Genomic DNA, 18,974 nt, shown 5'->3' on the forward strand with positions numbered 1-18,974 from the left:
TTTTCCAGTTCTTCATTACAGAGAGCTCCATTAACTTTAATGGGGAAACTGTGGAGTTGGGACTAGACATATTGTTAATGCATCATGGTGCTGACTAAAGAATCATTTTGGAACTAGACATTTCAGAGCATTTTTAAGGCATGGGCCTATTCATCCCTCATTTTACATCCCCTTGAAAAAGGTAACTCCTTGCCGGAAGCATCACTTTCATGTTTGTAGCTGTCGACAGGCGCTAAAATGCTAATCAATTTGACTGGTAGTGCCGCGGCGCTGGGCGCTCTGATCTGAGATTCCTATTGATGACTCGGAGCGTCGCTCTTCTCCGCTCGCCAGCCAACCTCTCAAGAAGGTCAGACTCCTGCAAATTTACACTCCTTAGCCGAGCCTCTTTCCTCTCTCTCACTTTCTCTTTCAGACGTTTTCCACTCACATCCTCACTATCACGACGCATATGAAATCTGATTTTCTCCTGGTTGTGACTGGGAGGCAGTAGGAGTGGGGCTGCTGGCTGCAATAGTAGGCTACTGCTACAAACTGGACTTCCAGCATGTGGGTGGATACTGGATACACACAACATGGCAGGTTTGGATTCTGTTTAGGTGCAGTGTCAGAAGCGGTCGGGGTGTGTGGTGAGGGCTGGTTTAGACAACCTTTGATCAGCACAGAGAAATGCGTGAATGTGACACTTATCTGCACTGATCATGATCATCTGTACAACTCTGCTACTCTCCGACTGTGAATACAGTTTGAAGGAAGTTGCTAACTAGCGCAATAATTAACTAGCGTTAGCACAATGACTGGAAGCATGCTAGCAGATATCCATAGACTTCCAGTCATTGCGCTAAAGCAAGTTAGCATTGGCTCGCAAAACTACCTCTAACTTCCTTCATACTTGACACAGATACATAAAAATGGTATCCATCTGACTCTGGGGAAGTAGTATATTAAGTATCCCTATAAGTATCCCTTTAATGACTGTGGCCAATCGCATCAGTCAGGGAGACTGTCTGCTTTCCCCTGGACCTCTCCCTATACACCACACTAGAGAGCACCATAGACCTGATGTCTCTCCACTCAAACGGTCCAATAAGTTGAGGAAACAATGACATCGCTGTGGTCTACATGTCTACATGTCCAGTGTGTAGTCTGCTGTCTCTCCTATGAGGTAGACTGACCTAAGACCTGACCTGTGTCAGCAGCCCGTTAGGACCCCCGGGCCTGTGTGATAATGAGATCAGAGAATTACACCAATTAAAAACAGACACACACAAAGACCAGCCCGTCACTGGGCAGCCCGGACAGGAGAGCCAGCCAGGCCTAAAGCTAATTGGCTGTCCGGGTTGTGACTTTGGCTGTGATGGCCCAACATAGAGAAGAGTGGATGCCAGTCACCTCTGAGTGACCACATCAGACTAATAGTGGACAGACTGGCTATAGATCTAGGTCAAATTTAGATGCTTAGCCTAATATCAAAATGACATGCAATGCATGTATGCAAAATGATTCCTGTTAGTTATGCTAATAGTGTGTGTGTGTGTATGCAAAATGATTCCTGTTAGTTATGCTAATAGTGTGTGTGGGTTTGTGTGTGTGCATTCCTGCAAATATCCCTCTGCAGTAGGCATGCAATCACTGCCATCTAGTGGTAAACAATGTGCCATTACATGAACATAATAACACATTTATAACCTTCTTAATTTCTACCAAGTCAAAATAAAAATAACCTAATGCAAATAAAAGTTGCTCTTAAAATCCCCCAATGTATAACGCCTGAAATACTTAATCTAAACAGTAGGCCTATGCACTGGGTGATGAGGGGGCAACAATACTGAACAAAAATATAAATGCAACATGCAACAATTTTTACGTTTTTACTGAATGCTAATTCAACTCAAATAAATAAATTAGGCCCTAATCTATGGATTTCACATGACTGGGCAGGGTTGCAGCCATAGGCCCACCCACTTGGGAGCCAGGCCCAGCCAATCAGAATGAGTTTTTCCCCACAAAAGGGATTTATTAGACAGAAATACTCCACAGTTTCATCATGTCCGGGTGGCTGGTCTCAGACGATCCCGCAGGTGAAGAAACCGGATGTGGAGGTCCTGGGCTGGCGTGGTTACATGTGGTCTGCGGTTGTGTAGCTAGATGGAGGTACTGCCAAATTCTCTAAAACGACATTGGAGCCATTGTGCACAAAATATGAGAAATAAGATTTTGGTGCGTATGGAACATTTCTCGGATATTTTGTTTCTGCTCATGAAACATGGGACCCAACAACACCTTGAGAGCAACAACACTTTACATGTTGCGTTTATATTTTTGTTCAGTATAATAGTCCTTTAGGTCAGGGTTTCCCAAACACAGCTGATTAAAATATTCAAAGCTTGATGATGAGTTGGTTATTTGAATCAGCTGTGTAGTGCTAGGGCAAAAAACTAAATGTGCGGGCCTCCCGGGTGGCGCAGTGGTCTAGAGCACTGCATCGCAGTGCTAGCTGCGCCACCAGAGTCTCTGGGTTCGCGCCCAGGCTCTGTCGCAGCCGGCCGCGACCGGGAGGTCCGTGGGGCGACGCACAATTGGCTTAGCGTCGTCCGGGTTAGGGAGGGTTTGGCCGGTAGGGATATCCTTGTCTCATTGCGCTCCAGCGACTCCTGTGGCGGGCCGGGCACAGTGCGCGCTAACCAAGGGGGGCGGGTGCACGGTGTTTCCTCCGACACATTGGTGCGGCTGGCTTCCGGGTTGGATGCGCGCTGTGTTAAGAAGCAGTGCGGCTTGGTTGGGTTGTGTTTCGGAGGACGCATGGCTTTCGACCTTCGTCTCTCCAGAGCCCGTACGGGAGTTGTAGCGATGAGACAAGATAGTAATTACTAGCGATTGGATACCACGAAAATTGGGGTGAAAAGGGGATACAATTTTATTTTTTTTATAATAAAAAAAATAAAGAAATAAATGTGCACGGGGTGGCCCAGGACCGAGTTTTGGAAACCCTGCTTCAGGCCATGCTAGCCTATATTATGACTGGCAGTGTATGAGTATATGACAACCTCTTCAGCTGCTGCATTACATTACTGGAGCAGTTAAGGAATGTCTACAACCAAAAGAGCCATTGACAAACTAACTCATTCGCATGTCCATTAAGTGACGGTTGGTTGGCAGGCCTGTAAGACATGGTTTTGAAGCTAACACAAGAGAGTTAGGCTTTAGAAGATCATTTCTGCTCTATTTGTATCCATCAGGCATCTTTTCCCCAAGGGAAGGCAGACAGTCCATTCCCCTGCTAGTGAGGTTGAAACATACTTTCTCTCTCGCTTCTCATCCGTTCCGCTTGTGAGGGGACATTAATTGCACACCCCACATGCATATTAAAACAGCTCGGTTAAAAAGCCTGTCAAAACGCACTCACAAAAATATGAATGCATGAACGAAAGACAGAAAGCAGCATGTTGCCCTATTCCTCCCTTTTCAAATATTGCCTTTCCCCTTCAAGAACTAATGAGCCATTTGGATTGTTCAGTATTTGGCTGTGAACTGTTATTTTGGATGAAGGCATTTGGTGAAGTGGCATTGGCAGCCCATGGATATGTGATGGACATTTTTATGTTTGTGCTTTTCTACTTACCCATTTCTATGTTCTATGTTTGTGCTTTCTATAAACCAATTTCTGTGTTCATGCAAGTGACTGATTGAATGAATCCTCACTATCAGTATCTGCAATTTGGCAGTATGCCCAGAATCTTGTTTAGAGAAAGGGATATCTCAGTTTCAAGGTCTCAGCTTGGAGAGAAAAAGCATCCTGAGGTATTGATCTGTCACATGCACGACCCAGTATTGGCCATCACATAAATGAAGCAAACATTAATTATGAATGATGAATAAGCTAAATCATTCAGTATATAAGGAAAACTAACGTGACTGCCACGTTAGAGCTCCTAACAGACGTTCATTTTGATGCATTGAGTTTGTTGGAACCTCTCCAGCACCCTGACAATAAACAATGATTAATTTAAGATTGACTGAGTGTCCCTAGTGGTAATTGTCAATAGAGGACAATTTGGTGTCACGAAAAGGATTATTGATTCTGCCTTCGGAGCTTTCCAGCGGGGGGGTTGTGAGGAATACCGGTGGCACATTTTATGAAGCATGAGGGAATTTCCTGTCTGAAAAAAATCACGACGAGGACCCGCCCAGACCAGACCCTTACTGTGAGCTGCCCAGGAGGAGACACATAATCCACAAACAAAAGAGGGACATGTCTTCTGAATATCAGTATATCAATTTAAATGAATCTGTATAAAAAATGTAAAAAAATATTAAACATTTCATCAAAGCAAGTAGAGAGAAGACTATTCACTAGTTTTATGAGAAGACTAGAGTGAGAGCGTAATGGTACCATGGAAAGCCCTGCTGACAGCTGTCTGTAGGAATTTAGAAGAAATGTCTGTGGTCTGCAGCCACTACAAATAACACAAGGTATTTTCTAATATGGGGTGTTATATGTGTAGGACGTACCGGCAAAAGAACCGTTGAAGATACATATGGTGCATAGCAAGTAACGACAAGAGAATCGTTGAAGATGCACATGGGTAATAAAGGAGATTACCGAGTGTGTTTGGGAATAGTACTAAGTGAATGTGGATGTGAAAATTGTGCGATTGAGATATGGGATGTTAAGCTGATTGAAATTTGGGTAATGAGCTGATTGATATTCGGATAACAAGAGCTGATTGGAAAAAATTAACAAGAGGATTGAAATTAGGATATTAAACTGATTGAAATTTGGATGATAAGAGGTTTGAAATTTAGCTATTAAGTATTGAGTGAATGAGAGCTGTCAGGGGACTAGCTCCGAAATTAATATGGACTGAATGTGAGCGGAGTTTTCCAGTTCTGTGTGAGCTGATCTATAACGTTATCTATGTTATCTAGAGGATAACATGTCTCAGAAAATCTAATTTGAAATGACATCCTCTGAGACATGTTTTGATTAGTAATGAGGATAACATGTTTAAATTGCATGTTTCGTTAGTAACGAGGATAACATATCTCTGAGGGTAACATTATTCATTTTTTGTGATTACATGAGGATAACATGTCTCATCAGTGGAGTTTGATATATAATGTTATTATGTATGTGAGATATGAAAGGAGAGAGAACCATTTCTGAATATGCTGTTAAATAGAACAACTAGTATAAATATCTGAACCCCTATATGAAGGGAACACTAGTCTAAAGGAGGAATTTGTGATATAACACAAATGTATAATGGGTTACTAGAGATAAAGTAACATAATATTGAGTATAATGGGTTACTAGAGATCTGATGAAGTAACAATAGAAAAAATACAAAATAATATACAACTTGTACACCCACACGTAGACATACTTAAGTGGTGTAAATAGTGTTCTGAGCAATGTTCAGAGTGGTCCCGTTATGGATCATTTGAGGTATGATAAGGTTAAAGCATTGTAGAGGACTTGACTTACCCCTAACCAATAAAACTATAAACGCTTATGAGATTTCTTCCACCCTGGTAATACATTTTGAAATAAACCCCATACCCTGTTAAATAGAACAAATAATTCAGTAATCACCTAATCAACTGTTTAACTTGCTAGGTAGAGACTTATTATGGACAGAGCATGCCATCTACAGGGGACTGATAGACAGTGCCAGCTCAGTTAATACATATTGATCCCTCCAACGCATTACATATGAATCTTAAAATAATAAACATTTAATAAATATTGAAGCAGAAAGTGAATATCCAACAGACACTTTAAATAAATATAGAGTAACTTTGAAGGTATACTAAGATGAAAACAATGCCTTCCAATATAGAGAAAGTTATCATGTTTGATTTGTTTTGTTTTCAACCTTGCAATAGGGGGAAAAGCAGAATGTTGTTCGAGAGTGATCCATGTGTATTAGTAGTTGTAGATTGAGAAGGCCTTTCTATTGGGAAGAAGGGAGTTGAAGGAAAAATATATGGAGACTATTGAAAGTAACGAAGTGAATTGGCTTGCAGATAGCACTCTAATAATACAATATCTTAGTAATTTGATTGAGCATTGGGACTGATATTAAATTAGAAGCAGCTCCCTCTTAATGACATACGAGTTACCTAAACAACTTCGACAAATGTCAACTGGTGTAGCAAAACTGATTAAAGATCACTTTAATGGTCAATTGCACACAAGGTCTAACCGAAAAGACACACATACACTACATGACCAAAAGTATGTGGACACCAGCTCGTCGAACATCTCATTCTAAAATCATGGGCATTAATATGGAGTTGGTTCCCCCCTATTTTGATATAACAGCCTCCACTCTTCTGGGAAGGCTTTCCACTAGATGTTGGAACATTGCTTCCATTTAGCCACAAGAGCATTAATGACGTCAGGCACTGATGTTGGCCGATTAGGCCTGGCTCGCAGTCGGCATTCCAATTCATCCCAAAGGTGTTTGATGGGGTTGACGTCAGGGGTCTGTGCAGGTCAGTCAAGTTCTTCCACACCGATCTCGACAAACCATTTCTGTAGACCTCGCTTTGTGCACGGGGCATTGTCATGCTGAAAAGGGCCTTCCCCTAACTGTTGCCACGAAGCTGGAAGCACAGAATCGACTAGAATGTCCTTGTATGCTGTAGCATTCAGATTTCCCTTCACTGGAACCTTCACCCTTCACTGGAACCATGAAAATCAGCCCCAGACCATTATTCTACCTCAACCAAACTCTACAATTGGCACTATGCATTCGGGCAGGTAGCGTTCCCCTGGCATCCGCCAAACCCAGATTTGTCAGTGTGATTAATCCCTCCAGAGAACACGTTTCCACTGCTCCAGAGTCCAATGGCGGTGAGCGTTACACCACTCAAGCTGACGCTTGGCATTGCACATGGTGATCTTAGGCTTGTGTGCGGCTGCTTGGCCATGGAAACCCATTTCATTAAGCCTTTTTTTTTTATACATAGGTTTAAGAGAGGTGCGGGGGGGCTGCCACACTGGGCACACGGGAGCTGCCCCAATCCCTTTACATAGTAGCCTAGACGGATTGAGCTCATACGCACTCTCATTGTACCAAAACACTATTTTGCCATATGGTATTTGGGAGGGCCTAGTCACACAATGATGCTGAGTCTCAGATTTTTTTTAAACCATTGATTGCAAAGTGAAACAATCCATACAACTCTACGCACAAGGACTACTGTTAACAATTTCCAACGAAAATGTAACAAAAACAGTGCAGATACAATGATTGGTAACAGAATGATGGTAAAATCTCCCGCAGTTTGTGTTAAGGTTTTTCAAAACCACTGTTAACGTGCAATTGAACCGAAAGACCACACTTCTTTGGTTGAAAACGTCCCCGGCAGCATCAATATGTATCAAACATTTATTCTCGTGTCAAAATTGACCATAGAAAAAAGTCAGTAACGTACAAAAACTGAGATTTGTGAAATGTAAGGAATCTAGTATGTAACAGCTTTTTGGGGGTTGGGTTTATTTCAATGCTGTTCACATGCCCACAGCACCCAAGTAATCATCAAGTCGGAGCGCAGCTGCACGACTAAGGTACATATTAACTGCACGCGACCAGATCATAATGCCCACTAAACACCTAACACCTTTGGATATCCCTATGGGGCTAGTTAGGGACCATCAGTAAATTAGACCTACATATATATATATATATATATATTTGGCTTACACACGGTACATGGGGGGCGTTTCCATCTAAAAAGGACCAATGAGCACCAATATGTGAAGTTCATAGGAGAATGTCAAATTGGGTCTCAAACGAAAGCTAAGGGTATATCTTTGAGAAATTAAGGAATATGTACATTTTTAAACCATTTTCCATTATAAATGTTTTGAATAAGCAAAGGCTTTGATTTCTGGAAAAGGGGAATTCGACATCTACCTCTCTCCGGGTAATGTCACTTCTCCAGGTAATGTCACTTCTCCGGGCTCTTACTGAGTACATTTACATGCACAGTAATAATTTGATATTAAACTTATCATGGCAGTAGGGCACATTATACAATAGTTATGTAAACACCTTACTCGGCTTATCTTAAATCAGTGCACGGTCAAAATCGAAGTAAGCATATGCTGATTAAAACACCTGGTTTTCTGAGAAATGGTTTAAATTATTAGGACATGTAAACACCTTAAATCAGCATTCTAGCAGTTTATTTGATGTGCTAGGACCAGTTGAAAGAGCCTCCTTTAGCGCAAGTGTAGTGAGTTCGGAACAACTGAATGTATGCAACTTAGAAGTAGTTTTCACATAAACTTTATATGTCCGAACAATGTTCATCAGGTAGCTTGATTTCAGATGTGTTCATGTAAACAGGATTATTAGGAAAATCATTCTTCTTGCAAAGCATGTAAATGTTTTAAATCAAAAATAAATCTATTATATTACATCTGACTATCCACAATAATCGCATTTTTGTGTGCACGTAACTATACTCATTGACACCTACCAACAACCCTCTTTCTATTTACTGTAACAAGCATCCACACCAACTAAGCACTGACCGACAACAGTGGTTCATGGATGTTGAAAAGTAGTTGACATTTGGTCAGTCCGCCCTGGCCAAACCAAATCTAAACCAATCATAGACGTCGCTGTTTCACAAGTTTGGATAGCACAGTAGAGAGCAGTACAGTACACTAGAGTACTGGTATCTGGTATTTTCTAAGTAAAGAAAAATAGAGTACAGTCCAGTACATTAGAGTTCCGTACAGTAGAGCAGTGGTATTTTTTTTTTTTTACTAGGATCACCATTAGCCGTTGCGAAAGCAGCAGCTACTCTTCCTGGGGTCCACACAAAACATGACGATGCAGAACATTAATAGACAAGAACAGCTCAAAGACAGAACTACATTGATTTGAAAATGTTGCACAGCCTACATGTCAGTACATACACACAAAATATCTAGGTAAAATAGGGAAGAGAGGTGAGGTGTTGCTTCGTTTGTTTTTTAAAGCCAGGTTTGCTGTTCACTTGAGAAATCGGAGATGGAAAGGAGTTCCATGTAATCATGGCTCGATATAATACTGTAGGTTTTCTTCCATTTGATCTGAATTTGTGGACTGTAAAAAGACTCCTTGTGGCATGTCTGGTGGGTTAAGTGTGTGTGTGTCAGAGCTTAGTGTAAGTTGGCTATGCAAACAGTCTCTCCTCTACTTTTAGCCAAGAGAGACTGGATTTGTATGGACTCTTACACACTATTTTAGACCCTGCCTTTGGAACTTTGGCTTTTCTAAGATATGGCCACTAAAATATTATCAGTACATCCAATGGGTATGGATACAGCTTTAGAGCAGAGTTCTGAAGCATTGGTCAAAAAGTTAAATACACATGGATGATATAGTTCCTGTACTGTTTGTAAACCCACTGGCAGCATGATTAATAACCTGAACCAGATTACAGGCACTGGTTACAGTGAGCAGCTTCCAACTGAGTGGCTCAGACAAGCGTCGGATGTGGCAGGGCTTGCAAACTATTACAGACTACAAAGGGAAGCACAGCCGAGCTGCCCAGAGACACAAACCTACCAGATGAGCTAAATTACTTCTTTGCTCGCTTTGAGGAAAGTAACACTGAAACATGCATGAGAGCACCAGCTGTTCCGGACGACTTCGTAATCACACTCTCAGAAGCCGATGTGAGTAAAACCTTTAAACAGGTAAACATTCACAAGGCTGCAGGGCCAGACGGATTACCAGGACGTGTAGTCAGAGCATGTGCTGACCAACTGGCAAGTGTCTTCACTGACATTTTCAACCTCTCCCTGGCTGAGTCTGGATTACCAAAATGTTTCAAGCAGACCACCAAAGTCCCTGTACCAAGAACACTAAGGTAACCTACATAAATGACTACTGACCCATAGCGGTCATGGCTCACATTAACACCATTATCCCAGAAACCCTAGACCCACTCCAATTTGCATACTGCCCCAACACTACCCTTTCCCACCCGGACAAAAGGAATACCTATGTGAGAATGCTATTCATTGACGACAGCTCAGCGTTCAACACCATAGCGCCCTACAATTTCTCAAAGCTCATCACTAATCTAAGGACCCTGGGACTAAAAACCTCCCTCTGCAACTGGATCCTGGACTTCCTGATGTGCCGGCCCCAAGTGGTAAGGGTAGGGTACAACACATCTGCCACGCTGATCCTCAACACGAGGGCCGTCAGGGGTGCGTGCTCAGTACCCTCCTGTACTCCCTGTTCACTCATGACTGCATGGCCAGGCACAACCCCAACACCATCATCAAGTTTGCCGATGACAGTGGAAGGCCTGATCACCGACAACGATGAGACAGCCTTGAAGTCGGAAGTTTACATAAACGAGTTTTAATAACTCCAACCTAAGTGTTTCAACCACTCCACAAATTTCTTCTCCAACAATTGTTCACAGATTATTTCACTGTATCACAATTCCAGTGGGTCAGAAGTGTACATACACTAAGATGACTGTGCCTTTAAAGAGCTTGGAAAATTCCAGAAAATGATTTAATGGCTTTAGAAGCTTCTGATAAATGATGTCAATTAGCCTGAGTCAATTGGAGGTGTACCTGTGGATGTATTTCAAGGACTACCTTCAAACTCACTGCCTCTTTGCTTGACATCATGGAAAAATTAAAAGTAAATCAGCCAAGACCGCAGAAGAAAACCACCACAAGTCTGGTTCATCCTTGGGAGCAATTTCAAAACGCCTGAAGGTACCACGTTCATCTGTACAAACAATAGTACGCAAGTATAAACACCATGGACCACACAGCTATCTTACCGCTCAGGAAGGAGATGCGTTCTGTCTTCTAGAGATGAACGTACTTTGGTGTGAATAGTGCAAATGAATCCCAGAACAACAGCAAAGGAACTTGTGAAGATGCTGGAGGAAACAGGTAGAAAAGTATCTATATCCACATTAAAACAAGTCCTATATCGACATAACCTGAAAGGCCGCTCAGCTAGGAAGAAGCCATTGCTCCAAAACCCCCATAAAAAAAGCCAGACTATGGTTTGCAACTGCACATGGGGACAAAGATCGTACTTTTTGGAGAAATGTCCTCTGGTCTGATGAAATAATAATAGAACTATTTGGCCATAATGACCATCATTACGTTTGGAGGAAAAAGGGGTTTGCAAGCCGAAGAACACCATCCCAACCGTGAAGCACAGGGTGGCAGCATCATGTTGTGGGGGTGCTTTGCTGCAGGAGGGACTGGTGCACTTCACAAAATAGATGGCATCATGAGGCAGGACAATTATGTGGATATATTGAAGCAACATCACAAGAGATCAGTCAGGAAGTTAAAGCTTGGTCGCAAATGGGTCTTCCAAACGGACAATGACCCCAAGCATACTTCCAAAGTTGTGGCAGAATGGCTTAAGGACAACAAAGTCAAAGTCGAGGTATTGGAGTGGCCATTAAAAAGCGCTGACCTCAATCCTATAGAACATTTATGGGCAGAACTGAAAAAGTGTGTGCAAGCAAGGAGGCCTTCAAACCTGACTCAGTTCAGCTCTGTCAGGAGGGATGGGCCAATATTCACCCAACTTATTGTGGGAAGCTTGTGGAAGGCTACCCGAAACGTTTGACCCAAGTTAAACAATTTAAAGGCAATGCTACCAAATACTAATTGAGTGTATGTAAACTTCTGACCCATTGGGAATGTGATGAAAGATATAAAAGCTTAAATAAATCACTCTCTCTACAATTATTCTGACATTTCACCTTCTTAAAATAAAGTGTTGATCCTAACTGACCTAAAATGGGGAATATTTACTTGGATTAAATGTCAGGAATTGCAAAAAACTGAGTGGCAACGTTTGTATGTACCGACTTCAACTGTAAGTATTGTGATAATATCGTATTGTGAGGTCCTGGCAATTCCCAGCCTTAGTGGCTGCGTGACATCGGTAAAGACTGGGGGGGTTTCAGGATAAAAAGAAACAGCATGGAGCTAAGCACAGGCAAAATCCTAGAAGAAAACTTGCTTTCGTCTGCTTTACACCAGATACTGGGAGAAGAATTCAATTTTCAGCAGGACAAAAACCTACCACACAAGGCCAAATATACACTGGTGTTGCTTACCAAGAAGACAGTGAATGTTTGAGTGGCCAAGTTAGTTTTGACATAAATCTGCTTGAAAATCTATGGCAAGACTTGATCCGTCTAGCCATGATCACCAACACCTTGACAGAGCTTGAAGAATTTTGAAAATATTTTTTAAAAATGAGCAAATATTGAACAATCCAGGTGTGCAAAGCTCTTAGAGAGACTTACCCAAGAAGACTCACAGCGGTAATCGCTGACAAAAGTGTTCCTAACATGTACTGACTTAGGTGGGTGAATGCTTATCCAACAAAGGTATGTGTTATTTTTCTTCCACTTTGACAGTGTTTTGTGTAGATGAACAACAAAGAATGTACAGTGGAAAGAAAAAGTATGTGAACCCTTTAGAATTACCTGGATTTCTGCATAAATTGGTCATATAATTTGATCTGATCTTCATCTAAGTCACAACAGACAAACACAGTCAGCTTAAACTAATAACAAACCATTATAATTTGTCATGTCTTTATTGAACACACCGTGTAAACATTCACAGTGCAGGTTGGAAAAGTTGACCCTCCTTTGACAGCAATAACCTCAACCCAACATTTTCTGTAGTTGCAGATCAGACCTGCACAACGGTCAGGAGGAATTTGACCATTCCTCTTTACAAAACTGTTTCAGTTCCACAATATTCTTGGGATGTCTTGTGTGAACTGCTCGAGGTCATGCCACAGCATCTCAAATCAGGTTGAGGTCAAGATTGACTGGGCCAATCCAGAAAGCGTATTTTCTTCTGTTCAAGCCATTCTGTTGTTGATTTACTTCTGTCTTTTGGGTCGTTGTCCTGTTGCGCTTCATTTGGCAGACAGCCTTACATTCTCCTGCAAAATGTCTTGATAAACTTGGGAATTCATTTTCCCATCAATGATAGCAAGCTGTCTAGGCCCTGAGGCAGCAAAGCAGCCCCAAACCATGATGCTCCCTCCACCATAGTTTACAGTTGGGATGAGGTTTTGATGTTGGTGTGCTGTACCTATTTTCTCCACACATAGTGTTGTGTGTTCCTTCCAAACAACTCAACTGTAGTTTCATCTGTCCACATAATATTTTGCCAGTAGCGCTGTGGAACATCCAGGTGCTCTTTTGCAAACTTCAGACATACAGCAATGTTTTTTTTGGGACAGTAGTGACTTCTTCCATGGTGTCCTCCCATGAACACCCTTCTTGTTTAGTGTTTTACGTATCATAGACTCATCAACAGAGATGTTAGCATCTTCCAGAAATTTCTGTAAGTCTTCAGCTGACACTAGGATTCTTATTAACCTCATTGAGCATTCTGCGCTGTGCTCTTGCAGTCATCTTTGCAGGACGGCCACTCTTAGGGAGAGTAGCAACAGTGCTGAAATTTCTCGATTTATAGACAAATTGTTTTACCGTGGAATAGGGATGCACATTTTGCGGAATGTTCAGAGGTGGAAACTTTCCGTGGGAATTAAACAGGAATATATGTGGATTTAATATTAATACCATTTAAATGTAGTTGTTTTTTGCATTGAATATATTTACCATATCATATGGAGACAGAAAAATAAACCTTTTACCTTATCATAAGTAGACATAATTGCAAATTATTAAATAATTCCAATAGAAATAAAAAAAAAAGATTTAGTTACGAATTGAACTTCAATTAAATTAGTTGAATCGTAACAAGGGATGATTTCACTGAACAACAAAAGAGAATATTGAATGATCCATCGCATCTCCAAAAAACATTTTCAACATACAACTGTAAAATTATGTAAAAAGTTTTGGTTATCTTCCTCTCAGGGTTCCATGTCTTCTCCCTGAACCTCCTCAATGTCCACCTCTTGAACATCAGACTCCGAGGCCTCATCTTCACTGTCACTTTCCAACCTCGTTGAGGATGGCTCGCTGTCAGGCTCAGAAAGCCTCAAATTTGCCGGGATGGCCACCAATTTTTCAACCCTTGTATTGGTCAACCTGTAGCGTGCTTTGGTGTGTGTGTTCCCAAAGAAGGACCAGTTGCACTCTGAGGCAGCTGATGTTGGTGGGATTTGGAAGATGGAGGCAACAGGGGAAAGAGCCTCAGATCCACAAAGTCCCTTCCCCCAGGTGGCTGATGAGATCTGTTGGCACTACTGCCATATTACATCTCCATGCCAAAGCCCTTGCTTGGTAGTGTACTTCACCAGACTAAGAAGACAAGAACCTTGTCCTCATCCAGGCCAAGTTAGACACGGTAGTGATGACACCATAGGCCTTGTTGATCTCTGCACCAGACAGGATGCTCTTGCCAGCATACTTGGAGTCCAACATGTACGCTGTGGCATGTATGGGCTTCAGGCAGAATTCTTCATGCTTTATGATGTATTTCAGAACTGCAATTTCCTCTGCTTGGAGCAACAGTGAAGTAGACAGGGCAGTACAGATTTATTCTCTAATATCTGCAAGCAGAGTCTGAACATCAGACATGATGGCATTGTCTCCCTCAATCCATGCAATGGCTACTGCTATAGGTTTCAGGAGTTTCAGGCTGCTTACTACTCTCTCCCAAAATACATCATCCAGGAGGATCCTTTTGATGGGGCTGTCCATATCGGCAGACTGTGATATGGCCATTTCTTGGAGAGAGACTACTTCCCCTCAAGGACACTGTCAAACATGATGACAACACCACCCCAACGGGTATTGCTAAGCAGCTTCAATGTGGTGCTCTTATTCTTCTCACTGTGCTTGGTGAGGTAGATTGCTTCTATAACTTGATGACCCTTCACATACCTAACCATTTCCTTTGCTCACTTGTAGAGTGTATTCATTGTTTTCAGTGTCATGATGTCCTTGAGGAGCAGATTCAATGCATGAGCAGCACAGCCAATGGGTGGGATGTGAGGGTAGGACCCCTCCACTTTAGGTAGGACCAAGCAGTCTTTATGTTCGCAGCATTGTCTGTCACCAGTGCAAATACCTTCTGCAGTCCAAGGTCATTGATGACTGCCTTCAGCTCATCTGGAATGTAGAGACCGGTGTGTCTGTTGTCCCTTGTGTCTGTACTCTTGTAGAATACTGGTTGAGGGGTGGAGATGATGTAGTTCATTATTCCTTGCCCACGAACATTCAACCACTCATCTGAGATGATTGCAATACAGTCTGCTTTCTCTATGATATGCTTGACCTTCTCTTGAACTCTGCATCCAGAAAATGCGTAGAATGAGAAGAAGCATGTCTGGTTGGAGGGATGTATGCTGGGCGAAGAACATTCAGAAATCTCTTCCAATACACATTGCCTGGGAGCATCAGAGGTGAACCAGATGCATACACAGCTCGAGTAAGACATTCATCTGCATTTCTCTGACTACGTTCCTCCATTGAGTAAAAAAAACCTTCTGATTCCAGGAGGACCATGAGCTGTTGCTATAGATAAGGTGTCTGATTCATAATTTTCACCTCGAATAGAAGTAGAGGGATTTTTGTCAGGAGGTTGCTTGTTGTGAGTGCTGAGGGAACTTTATGCACTAGGCCAGATGATTCTGAATCTTTGTTGCATTCTTCACATATGATTTAGCACAGTATTTGCAAATGTACACAGCTTTTCCTTCTACATTAGCTGCTGTGAAATGTATCCACACATCAGATCGTGCCCGTTGGCACTTTCCTGTAAAGATTAAAAAAATTATGAGTAAAAAATAAATAAATAACATTCCATGTACAGATAAATAGTTAAGCAGTTAGATTAAACAAATCCTTTGTAAGATAAATGGTTTTAAAATGAAATATGTATGGAAACAAGTGAATTAACATTCCAGTTAGCAGGCTCAAGCAAGCTAAAACCCACACGGTAGCAAAAACTAACTAGCAGAAATTGGTAACGAGTTAGAAATTATTAAAACACACTTTGCTGTAGGCTACTATTTACTAGTTAACAAAAAATAATGTACGTCATATAAAATATATTCACCCCACCCAGTATTGTAATCAAAACTTAACAGAAAGCATGTAGTTCTTGGCTCAGACAGTGTAATAATGTGGCCTCAATAGCATCTCATTAGTGTGCAAGATCTTGAGAATCAGCTGTACATGTGAAGGAAAAATGCACTGTGCATGCAGAGGGTTGCAATTCCATTGAATTGAGGATAGTTGAACTAAAATATACCACAAGACCTAGAATTGCCTTGTGTTTCCCACAAAAAAGGTTAACTGTTATAAGCTAACTTTCTGGAAATTTACCAGAAAGTTTACGACCCTTTGCAACTCTACTGTGGCCTGACAGAGATATTTTTGTAACCCTTTCCAGATTTATGCAGGACAACAATTCTTAATCTTAGGTCTTCTGAGATCTCTTTTGTTGAAGGCATGGTCCATGTCAGGCAATGATTCTTCTGAATAGCAAACTCAAATTTTGTGATTTTTTTTTTTTTATGGGGCAGGGCAGCTCTAACCAAAATCTCCAATCTCGTCTCATTGATTCGACTCCAGGTTAGTTGACCCCTGACTCCAATTAGCTTTTGGAAAAGTCATTATCCCGGGGGTTCGCATAATTTAAACATTCACAGTGTAGGATGGAAAAGTATGTATTCAATATAGACAAGACAAGTACAAAAATGTGTGTGTTATTAGTTAAGCACACTGTGTTTGTCTATTGTTGTGACTGTAAGAATATGTTGATAAAGATAAATACACAATGCAGAGACAGAGTACGAGAGGTCAAGAACTAACGATCAATGGAAAGTGTTTTTTCTGAAATAGGATACTGGTTACTTGGCCATTGGCTAGTTTTATTGCAAGGAATTCTAATTGGTCAACCACAGGCTAGGGCTGGGTTATAAAACTACACGCTGTCCCTTTGTTCTGTGGAGAGAACCACAGTAGAGAACACTGGAGAGCATCACTGAGGAGAGGGGAGAATGACCATCTACCTCCCTGTATGATTTGTCCTCTTTGAATAAACCTATTTTCCTCCGCCTGATTTCCTTTGGAGTTTGTGTTATTGAATAATAACATAAATTGCTAACATGACTTCGATGAAGATCAGATCAAATGTATGCAGCAATCCAGGTAATTCCAAAAGGGTTCACATACTTTTTCTTGCCGCTGCACAATAATTAAATTCACTTCAAATCGCACTTCGTAACGCAACAACATTTGGAAAATCCAAGGGGGTTGAATAGGCTACTTATGATACTCACTGTATACTTTAATTTCTTAAAGATATACTAATCTTTCATTTGACACGCTCCTATGAACTTCACATGTTGCTGGGCATTCCCATGAGCACATGGGAATGCCCAGCACTCAAACGTCAGCGGCTGACAAAACACAATATCACTATCCAAACAGCTCATCTCTCTGCTACACCAGCAGCACAAAGCAATTCCCAAACCACAATATATGCAACAAAACCCACCCAAACACCATAATGTTATGCCTACACTGGGCCGTGTGCATCTCAGGTACAGGGTTGTCTTGCAGGAATTTCACATCACAAATGTATCAATCTTTTGCATCTGTAGCCATCTGCTCCTTTTACCACTGGGTCACATGAGTGTATCCAGACCATCCCATTGGCAACCCAGCCTGGGTATCATTAGTTGAGATCTCAGTAAACATCTAGCTCTAACAGGCAGATGTTGTGTGGCTGCCACATCTTTTTGACTAAACACCTGAGCTCACGTGAGGAGTGAAGGAATGAGAAACTTACAGCTGAATGGTGATCTATTTATAGGTGGTGCTTTACAGTACAGGTATACTGAAAAGAGAAACAAGGACATGAAAGGATACTCCACAAACTATTGCTCTGTAAAGTCACTAAAACAGACACTGGCCTGGACTAGTTACTACCCTCAAGCCAGTTTCTTCTCACAGCCAATGTGTCAGAATAAATTACCCTCAAGCTCTATAAGAGAGTGAACAGAATTGCATTCATACTGCAGTCAGGTTTAGTACTAGACTATATTTAGCATAATGGCATAAACTCAGTTTTTTTCATCTGACTCCTGGGAGGATTTTCCCATGTTTTAGTCAGTTGCATGCTAATGCCAAAGTAAACTGGAACTACAGAAGGGGGAAATCATCAGCTGTGCAACGTGGCATTGGACAGCTGACTTTATTCATGATCCCAAATCAGAATTCCATTCAGCTCTCTTGATTCAAGCTTTGTTCCTTTGAAAAGAGCTGAGAAATACATCTGGAAGTGAAGACAGTTTGATTATTCTCTCACACGTCAGCATGCCGTTCATAAGGTGTCTTACCTCTGTGGAGTCATCGTAGGACACACGGATGGTATTGAGCTTTGGCCCAATACTGACAGTCTCGGTGAAGGCAACACCACAGTCTTTATAAGGTCCCTTGTGAAGTTTGTAAGCAATGGTAACGTTTTTGATAGGAGGCGACCCTGTCTTGATATTGACCCCAGTGAACAGCCCAGAGTACACAATAGCTGCCACCACTGTTACAATCAAACACAATATAAGAAACACTATCAGAGCTAAAATAATAGAGTCAGACATTGTCACCACTAACGCTGCTGCCCCTGATGCAACAACCCTTTTCCGGTGAAACGTTCCGTTCTGACAATGTCAAGCCCTATGAAGTGTAGACAGACTCCTTGCTTGGGGAAGCACAAGTTTGCGGACAGTCTACAAACCGAAACCTCATGAATCAGTTATTCGCGATATTTTTTTTAAAATAAAATGCATATGAATTGCTTGTGATGTAAAAGCAACTTGTTTGTATTTGTAAGATTTTTGGTGATAAGTGAAGGTAACGGCGGTCCCGCGATGCTGGCCGAATAGCTAAACAAGTCAACGTTCATTTCCCTAAACACAACATGCTTCCCGGACAAACCATCTAGCCTCGTCTGAAGGGGT

The 18,974-nt window shown here is 41.6% G+C and overlaps 1 protein-coding gene across 1 annotated transcript in view; it reads right to left on the bottom strand.

The window, feature by feature from the left end:
* The window catches only part of LOC129847373 (testis-expressed protein 264 homolog), a 142,123-nt gene extending 123,178 nt beyond the window's left edge, over positions 1-18,945 (bottom strand). Inside the window, exon 1 of the mRNA XM_055915149.1 lies at positions 18,357-18,945. Within this exon, the coding sequence (XP_055771124.1) occupies positions 18,357-18,614 (258 nt within the window). The 5' untranslated portion in view covers positions 18,615-18,945. The remainder of the gene's footprint in view (positions 1-18,356) is intronic.
* Between the last annotated feature and the right edge of the window lie 29 nt (positions 18,946-18,974).

This window comes from Salvelinus fontinalis, chromosome 3, assembly GCF_029448725.1.
Source record: "Salvelinus fontinalis isolate EN_2023a chromosome 3, ASM2944872v1, whole genome shotgun sequence".
Classification (NCBI taxonomy): domain Eukaryota; kingdom Metazoa; phylum Chordata; class Actinopteri; order Salmoniformes; family Salmonidae; genus Salvelinus; species Salvelinus fontinalis.